The sequence below is a fragment of the Trachymyrmex septentrionalis genome, unplaced genomic scaffold (assembly GCF_001594115.1).
Source record: "Trachymyrmex septentrionalis isolate Tsep2-gDNA-1 unplaced genomic scaffold, Tsep1.0 scaffold89, whole genome shotgun sequence".
Taxonomy (NCBI): domain Eukaryota; kingdom Metazoa; phylum Arthropoda; class Insecta; order Hymenoptera; family Formicidae; genus Trachymyrmex; species Trachymyrmex septentrionalis.
This window is the reverse complement of record NW_017306081.1, coordinates 795,167-804,754: the sequence shown is the minus strand read 5'-3', so window position 1 is coordinate 804,754 and position 9,588 is coordinate 795,167. Positions and strand designations below refer to the sequence as shown.

General features: G+C 37.6%; 1 protein-coding gene across 1 annotated transcript; it reads left to right on the top strand.

Annotated features, from left to right (window-relative positions):
* Positions 1-4,559: 4,559 nt before the first annotated feature.
* Positions 4,560-9,557, top strand: LOC108755591 (cytochrome P450 307a1-like). Its single transcript, XM_018498699.1, has 3 exons — positions 4,560-5,402; positions 7,376-8,167; positions 8,782-9,557. The coding sequence occupies exons 1-3, from the start codon at positions 5,003-5,005 to the stop codon at positions 9,108-9,110; spliced, it is 1,521 nt and encodes a 506-aa protein (XP_018354201.1). The 5' UTR covers positions 4,560-5,002; the 3' UTR covers positions 9,111-9,557.
* Positions 9,558-9,588: the final 31 nt, after the last annotated feature.

Here is a 9,588-nt window from a genome sequence, read left to right as displayed (position 1 = left end):
AAGGTGAGATTATGTTTACTTTTCGAGATTAAATTTATATGCTAGTTTATATATTAACACTTTTTTTGTGACCATTAGAATCCTAATTTTTTGAACTATCATAATTTCGTTTTTGAGAAAAGTCTATGGTAAGATTTGTATGCAGTTAGTCAAAGAAGCATCTCTGAGCCTTATCACTAAGTTATACATGAAAAGTTACATTTCCAACATTTCTGTTCTTTCTTATTTCATCTTTAATCTACCGTAGAATTTTGCACATGTCATTTTCGATACTTCAACTTCATTATATAAAAAAATTAGGCATTTCTATGGTAACTCGATTTACTAAAGAACCACCTTAAGCATAATTATTTTATCATGCGATTGTAGCCACGTTTATAGTAAACACTTTTGCTCTCATTGTCAATTATTTACAAGTATAAGAGAACAAAGAGAGAATTATAAAATCGGAAAAAAAAGATTAATACTGAAACGAAAACGCGTAAAATTAAAAAAATAAAAATTTTTGAATTGCTGAAATTTTCTAAATCGCTATTTCCTCCTGATCACGTATTCTTACGTATATAAATTACGGGAAGTGACGTGCTTTGAACAGATTCCTGCGCTACGTGAACGCGTACGAAAGCGAAATGAAAAATCGTCCCGACGACGGTGGAAATGACAACGACGACAACGACGGTGACGAGAAAAAGGAGGACGACGATGACTACGATGACAGCGGCAGTGAGCTTCCGGCTATGACTCGCAAACGGAGAAGAGGGCTTTCCCGTTATGCGCCTCGTCTCTAGAGTTGATTTGGCGAGAGCTGGCAGCGGTGGCGGCGGGCAGAGAAGCCGGTACCGCTAGCTTCCCAGAAATCGACTCTCGATAATACGACTCGATACGGATGAAGTAATCTCTCTACTGTCGCGGTCAGTGAGAGGGAAAAAAACCGCGGCACCGATCGGTGGGGGCATACCACTCGGTCCCCTGGGGGAGGGGGGAGGGGCAGGGGGGAGAAGGTAGCGGGAGGATCCGGCGGAGGATAGGTGCACATACGTACCACCATAATTTTCATGCTTTATTCATATTAATTTGAACGAATTCTCCTTGTAGAAATTTCATACCGGAAGACAGGGTTTGATTTTTTTTCTTTTTAGTATTAATTATTTTGAGTATTAAAAGCATTGCTCAAGTTCAGTGCTTCTAATACTCAAGGTAAGTAATATGTTGGTCAGTAGGTTGCTTTTAGGGCTCTTGTCCACTCACTGTTATCTCAAATTGTAACCTCAGAGACATGAGAAAATGCATAATAGAAATTCTTACAAATTATATTCGAATAGAAATATTTTTTTCAATAAAATAATATTTTCAATCGATAGAATAGACTTATAAAATATATCGAAAACTGTTCTTCTGTTTCGGGAAAAAATTAAATCACATATTTACTTTTATATACAATATTATTATTAATTTGATTGATTTTTCCAGAGTTATAATCGTAGCTCAGTTTTTGATTATGTACGGTTTAATTAATAAAACAAAAAAAGGAGTAAATTTTACAAATCGATTCTATTGATTGTAAGTGTTATTCAAAATTTATAATATTTCCGTATTAATATATCTCGCAATTCTTATTGTGTATTTTTTTGCTTCTAACATCACAATCTCAGATAGTAGTAATGAGTGAATTTTAATATTCAAAATGAGTAATTTCCAGTATTAAATTGGCCAGCATTAAATTAGATTTTTGTAAAGGTCAAGAGTGTTTGCCTTATTGTGCTTTTTGTATCCAAATTACTTCTCTTCCGCTTAATTTACATTTTTTTTCGGCTATCTTGATATACATTTTTACTCAAAAGATTATTTTTATAGAATTCATTCTGAGTTTATAAATCGTTTATGTATCAGAAAAACGGAATATGTAAGTTCTCAATATCGATAGTGAGCAGGTTGCATATATGTTTCTTATTGTAAGAATAACATCGTATTTCTATTTTTACATCCACAGAATGGAAGATGCAGACATGTTAATCTCAAACATCTTCAGGACAAGAATTTTAATTCTTGATTTTCCTTACTATTATATAATTACACAAATGTATATATCACACGTGTGACTTATCTTTTTCATTATTCCAAGAAAAATTCGAAGACTGACGAAACGTGCTTGTTTTTTTTTTTAAACAGTGTTTACGGTAAACTAAATTAATATGGATGAAAGGAAAAGAAGACATCATTAGAATTGCATGTATTTCACTTCCTTCTCGTCGAACAAAATGCATTCGCATAGTTGTTTCACGGTGTCTTACGTAACGCCATACAGCATCTTTCTGAGACGGATTTAGCTTCTAGATCGACCGATTGATTTTTCGCGATACAAAAAGTCGTTCCAGACGTAAACAAAGTCTGCCGCGATGTAACGGGGAGGAAAAGTTTCGCAAAAATGATGATCGCTATATGTATAATAAAGCGTTTATGTTTCCTTACAATGTCAAAACGGAATATAATAAAGTATAAGCTTTTAAATGCGAGCTATTACTCAGTATTTATCTTTTAATTATGGCATAGTGTGTTTTCCATTGACAATGGTAGAAAATGACAAATATTAGGAGCCAGAAATTTGTTAAGGGGGGGGGAGGGGAGGGCATTAACGCGCCGTAAGTGAAATTTTTTTAAGATCACATATAAAAAAAATAGAATATTCTAAATTGTTATTATTTAAATTATTACATTAAAAAGTATTATTTAAATATAACTTATAAAAACGTTTTTAAAAAATTACATTAATACAAAAGAAGAGTAACATAAAGGAATCTACGTTTTTTATATTTATAGGAATCTTAAAAAATATTTTTTGAGTATCAAAATTGTGATTAAGCGTTTGAAAGAAATATTAAAAATATTACATAACATTTTGCTATAAACATTTTTAAAGAAAGGAAACTCCAAGGGAAGGGCCATGGACCTCTCTCTCTCTCTCTCTCTCTCATGGCCTTTCCCTGTTTCCCTGTTTCCGGATTGGAAACGCCAGATTGGATTCGCCAATGGAGATAAATAATTTATTCGATCATAATGAGAATAATTTATATGACTGACTTATAATATATTTTTTAACTTTAAGTATCCCGACATTTTTATGTAACATTATTGTTTTTAATTCATGACTACTGATTGATTGTTTTAAATATTAATTTATTCGTCCGTTTATATAAGCAAAAGAACGAACAAATTAATATTAAACACAATTAATCGATAGACAATCTTTTATCATCATATTGCCTTATGAGTTGATGTAATTTTGCGAATTACTGCTTTTTCTATAGTTTTCAACTTTTCGTGGGTAATATAATATTGGATCGAATTAAGATTACTCGGCTTTGCAACCGTTGTGAATGACATACTCTTTTTACGTATTTAACAACTTTAGTTCTTATGACTCACGCGAGCATAATAAATCGAAACATTCTGACATTTTATTTGTAATTTATTCTCAGACAATCTACTTGTATTTGTTCTAATAATAACACGATATTATTAATTTATGCGCATTAACTACGCTTGACACTCATTTGCTTTTTTGTTATATTATTTTACATGACTGAGCTGTTATTTTGTTATGATGAAAATTCGCGGATTTCTCTTCCCTCTTATTCTGTTTCTTGACAGGGAAACTATAATCTATTGTACTTTCTTAATTGTTGTACGATTTTGTTCTCACATAGCTCTTTAAAGAATTTGAAAACGTCATGCCGGTCGTGTTGAGCCGATCAGTCGGCTACCACGTGAAAAAGGTAACTTCGTTCTCCGTCCACGTACCCCGTGGTGTATCAAAAGCGAATTACCGTCGATCACCGACTTCGACATTCTCGGCCACGAGAGTACATCGGGTGGTACCAGCGATCGAGTCGGTCCCGGCGTAGTTGCGAGTTCGCGTAGTATACGCTCGCACACTACTTTACTGCCAGAAAACTCGATGGCACCTTAAAGAGAGAAGTCAAGGGCAAGAAGCGTCCCTTCGTTTGTACAGCCTGGGCCCAGGAGGCCACGGGGGCCCTACTGGGCGATTCTTCTCCCCACCTTTTCCTCTATCACCCGTCCCTACCACTACGTAGGTTTGCTCTTTGCTCCACCGCCTCCGGGGCCCTTTTCCTCTCCCCCTTTCCCCGACATTCCCGCGATCATCCCTCCGCTGCCGCGTCTGCCTCCTTCCAGCCCTTCTCTCTCTGCTCTGAATGCCGCGGATCCTACCAACCCATACGCGAGTAAATATGTCCTTTCAGGTTTTCTTAAAATTCGTCTCTGTTTAAGCAGAGGCAGAGGGGTACGCTCTTATAATCCATACAAGAATGTCCATCACCTCCTCCTCCTCCTCTTTCGCGTCTTCCTCCACTTCTATCGTCACCACCACCTCCTCCTCCTCCTCCTTCCTTCCTTCTCCTGTTGCCCATCTCGTCTCAACATGAATCCATATGTATGGGGTTGAGGCGCACAGTGCTCGACGCAAATGTGCTGACTACATTACGCCCGGCTATATAAGATAGCCGGACAACCATCCTATCCCCACAGACCGAGTCAGATCGGCGGACCGTTCACAGACGGGCCACAAGGAGCTCGCGTCTCGATCGGCTGATACTCATTCGCGGTGAAGATATCACGTCCGAGATCGTCTTGGAAGGGTCGACTATTGTTGATATTTCTGACGAAGTGAGCAAGAGATTGCTTAAGAGTTCGAAGGATCGTCTTATCAGGAGATATTGACAAAAGCAGTCCGATTATCAAAACTTAATGCGTGCTTTGCGTCTAAAGGAAATCTATAGCCTGCAGAGAGAAATATAAACTAAAGTTCTAGAAGACAAGCACGATCGAGACATCTTGACAGCAAAATATATTCATAAGAAGAATCGAGAAACGAATTTTTTCAAATTGTCAGAAAAAAAGAAAGAATTAATTGTAAAGAAAGAAAAAGGAAGAAGAGGTAGAAGATTTTCTTTAGTAAAGAAATTTGTGATCGTGCTGAAGGATGATTTTTATTGGCGCCACGACGTATTTCCTACTCGCCATCGTTCTGGTGGCCTTGGTCTTGATCGTGATGGATCATATCAGATTGAAGAAGAAGCCGAAGAAATTATATGACGGTGAAGAGCCATCCGGCTTACCAGATCCACCTGGACCGACACCATGGCCAATTTTGGGCTCTCTTCATATTTTGGGACGTTATGATGTGCCTTACAAGGCTTTTGGCGACCTCGTCAAGGCCTACAACAGCCAGATAATCAAGCTCAAGCTGGGATCTGTACCTTGCGTCGTCATCAATGGATTGGAGAACATCAAGGAGGTCTTGATCCTCAAGGGCCACCACTTCGACTCTAGGCCAAACTTCGTTAGATATCATCTTCTTTTCTGTGGCAACAAGGAGAACTGTAAGTATCCTATTTTTTATTATTTCTACAAGCTTCCCATTAAGAATCAATTAGCACAAAATTATCTAATTTTTGAATTTATAATATGCTAAATTAATATCAATAAAGCCAAAAAAAATTGTAGAGCTCTTATACATTTACATCTTACGCATTTAAAGCTGTCTTTTTGGACAATTTATTATTCTATCAATATTGCTAATTAATAAATTGAATAAGGATAATCCATGATCAGTAAACACTAAATCGCTTGTCGAAACAGAGATCGATTACGCACGTGTAACAATCTATCTAATTAAGCACGTGTCACTCTCTCAGCGGTTTAGGTTACGTTGCGAACATGTTTTCCGATCACACGTCCGGCAGGGAGATCAGAAATTCCGACTGATTATTATAAATCATCGATACAGCGTCGGCTGAAAGTTCGCAGCTTATTAGCACCTCGTTAGGGAGCTTCTAAAAAATTGCACGCTAATGATCTTGTCGCGCGTCGCGCATATACTCACGCATAGTTTACGCACGACGTATGATTTACTTGTCGCGCACGCATATTCCATGCTCGTCCGCGCCAAAACTCATGCTAAGGTCAGCTTAAGAAGCGGTACCAAGTGCAGGCGGAAAAGGTCACGGTACCACTTTCACGCGTTCCTGGCTCACCCGGCAGCCGGAAAATAGGATCAAGGCTGATCCATCGGAATCGCCGCTGCCACGCCATCTTACCCCGGCGCGATCCAAGACGATCGCATTAACTCTTTCCACTGCGTACGTTCGTACGCATTGCAACGGAATATTTTAATTTCGCGCTCACGTCACATGCGTCGGCAGCTCTTAATACGGTCACCTCTATAAAGTATTATTATATGCTGTATTTATTGCAGAATTAGTATTACTATTAGCTACTAATCCCTTGACTTTTTCGTTACGCGCAATAAATTAATGATATGTTTTTCTATATTAACCTTTCTCAACGTTTGCATATTCTAGTTCAACTTTCGTCAGACATCTAATACTACGTTCATTTAATCGTTTCTTATTAAGAAATCCGTAACATATATTTTTAATTGTATAAAAAACTAAAAAAATGTTGATATATATAGAACACTTAAAAATTTTTGTATATTGTAATTTATTTATCTCTAATTTAATCATCCGATCATGAAAAAATATATAAAATATTCAAGAGATATTTGTTAAGGGACATTAAAAAAAAGTTTTTCATACTGTAATTTATTTTATAATTCGTTCATTCCTGATTTGATAACGTTCGCTGGATTATCACGGAAAAACAAGTGCAGGAGGACCGAGCTGCCGCTCTTCAGGTTCTCGGGCGCCCTGCACGAATGACGAGAAACCGGGTCACTTCCTACTGCTCGTCTCTTCTCCCGCTTCGATTCCATATTAAGCGCGTTGAGCGGAGAATCCGATTTTCTGTCTTATTCGCTGGGGAATTGATGTCGTATTGTCTAGCTGCGTTCGTGTAACATTTCCGCGTACGCGATGCATGCGAGTGTGCGCGAAGTAGAAAGGGAGCGTGTGCGAATTTTTTTTCTGCAAAACGATGATGTTTCGGAACGCGTTGTTACGCGCACTGGGACGGTAACAAGGCCAAGTTCAACGCAGCCGCCATACAGTCGTGCTGATTATTCTTTTCTTGATTTTGTAATTTAAGCCGCCATACATTCGTGGAATATATACGTTTATCACCACGGCAGCCCTGACGTCAGCTGCTTCCGTTAAGAGTTACTATAAATTGCAACGAGATGAAAGCAAAACTAATTGATATTACATTTCAAAAAGAACTTCTTGAAATTGTTTTAAGTAAAATAAGGATAAAAAGACAGTTATTCCGAATATTTCTCTAAGTATATTTTTCCAACAAAATAAATTAAAAGGCATAAATTTTTAATAAAAGTATCTACGTCAGTTGGACATTTGAGATAGGATAACGATTAAATCATTCTTCCTCTTTCTTACAGCTCTGGCATTCTGTAACTGGTCAGATCTCCAGAAAATGCGAAGAGAGATGCTACGAGGGCATACTTTCCCGCGCGCCTTTACCGTGCGTTACAACCAGTTAAACGGCATAATCGGCGACGAGATGGAATGGCTGATTAATCACCTGACCGGCATCTCTGGTATCAGCATGCACGTCAAGCCGCTGATATTGCACACGTGCGCGAACATCTTCTTCAAGTACTTGTGCTCGCGAAGCTTCGAGTACGGTGACGATGGCTTTAGCCAAATACTCGAGAATTTCGACAAGATCTTCTATGAAGTAAACCAGGGATACGCCGCGGATTTTATGCCGTTTCTAATGCCACTCCATCAGCGTAACATGGCGAGGATAGCGACTTGGACCCATGAAGTCAGAGAGTTCATGGAGAAACACATAATTGGAGATCGTGCAACCAGTTGGAAATCGGTCATACCTGAGGTAGACTATGTAGATTGTTTAATAAATCACATGAAGACCGATGCTGAGCCCAAAATGACGTGGAACATGACAATGTTTGCGCTGGAAGATATCGCCGGAGGTCATTCGGCAGTCGGCAATTTCCTAGTAAAGATTCTGGGATTCCTGGCTACACGACCGCACGTACAAAAAACAGCGCAGATGGAAATCGACGGGATCGAGACTACGAGTAAGTTCATTGGGCTAGAGAACAGAGGAAATATGCCGTATACGGAAGCTATCATTCTTGAAGGAATCAGGTTGATTGCCAGTCCGATTGTTCCGCACGTTGCCAACCAGGATAGCTCCATAGCCGGTGAGTAATTTTCTCTCCTTTTTTAATACATTGTCAAAATGGATAAACGGTTAAAATGGTTACGTAAACAAAAAGAACGAAAAGAAGTGAAGATTTGCAATTTTTGCTTGCAATGTTATATATTTTTGTAAATTATAAAAACAATTTGATTTCAAGACAAGACAAGAATTACACGAAAAGAACAGTTTTGCTGAAATATAGAAAAATTTATAGATACAGATCTGAAAATGATTTTATTGGAATCAAAATAATGTAGATAACTCCAGCACGATGAGTAATATTTGCAAAAAGTTTTGACATTTCAGCAACCAGTTTGAGTATTTTACATTATTTTAATATAGTCTGAGAAAATTATTTTTATATCTGTATCCAATTAAATTTTTAAATACTTCAAGAAAACTGTTCTTTTCTTGTAGTGCTTGTCTTGGCACGAAAGTAATTGCTTTTATAATTTACAGAAATTTATGAAACTGCAAATAAAAGTTGAAAATCTTTACATAAATAGTTATTACTTAAGAATTTTATTGATTTTGAATAATATTAATACCAATATATTTATTAATATAATCAAAATTGTAACAGTTGATTTTATTTGAATTCTGATCTTATTCTAGGTTACAAAATAGAGAAGGACACATTTATCTTCTTGAACAATTATGAATTAAATATGTCGGAGGAGTTATGGACCTCTCCTGAAGAATTCATGCCTCAGAGATTCATACAGAACGGCAAATTGCTGAAACCAGAACACTTTCTGCCTTTCGGGGGCGGTCGAAGATCTTGCATGGGTTACAAGATGGTTCAATATATCAGCTTCTCGACAATAGCCACCTTACTAAAGAACTTCAACATATTGCCGGTAGAGAAGGAGATCTACAAAGTTCCTATCGGCAATCTGGCACTTCCTACGAACACCTTCAAGGTCCGTTTCGAAAAACGGTAGGAAATGCAAAAGAATAAATCAATGAGAAAGAATGAATTTGGCCGATGAAATCGGAGCGTGATTTCTCGTCCATAATCCGATCACTGGGCTCCTGAAAACTTTGTCGATTACGCGGAATCAGCGATTAAAGAGATCAATTGAATCCGAGCAGAAGACAAATTTAAAAAAATTGTTCGATATTTAACTCAATTTACTTGATGGCTATCGAACTAAGATTAGTGTTTTGCACATAGGCGAAATTCTTATTAACGTTATGTGTAGCGGAGGACCAGCAGCTAAAAAGAGGCTTTTGATTCCAACGAAGCTTTACTTACGTAGGAAAGATTAAATACGAGAACGAGCGAAGAATACTGACATTACTAGCTCGTTAAGATAGCTAATTGAATCGTTCCTCGACTCGTGCTCTAGGCGCGAATACGCGCGGAGCCCAGTTTCGTTAGTGCAAATCTTTGTTATAATTTTACTTTCTACAGAATAT

Coding starts and splice junctions, on each gene's coding strand:
- LOC108755591 (XM_018498699.1), top strand. CDS start 5,003: ATGATTTTTATTGGCGCCACGACGTATTTCCTACTCGCCATCGTTCTG. Junction 5,403..7,375: donor CTGTGGCAACAAGGAGAACT/GTAAGTATCCTA, acceptor TCTTTCTTACAG/CTCTGGCATTCTGTAACTGG. Junction 8,168..8,781: donor CCAGGATAGCTCCATAGCCG/GTGAGTAATTTT, acceptor ATCTTATTCTAG/GTTACAAAATAGAGAAGGAC.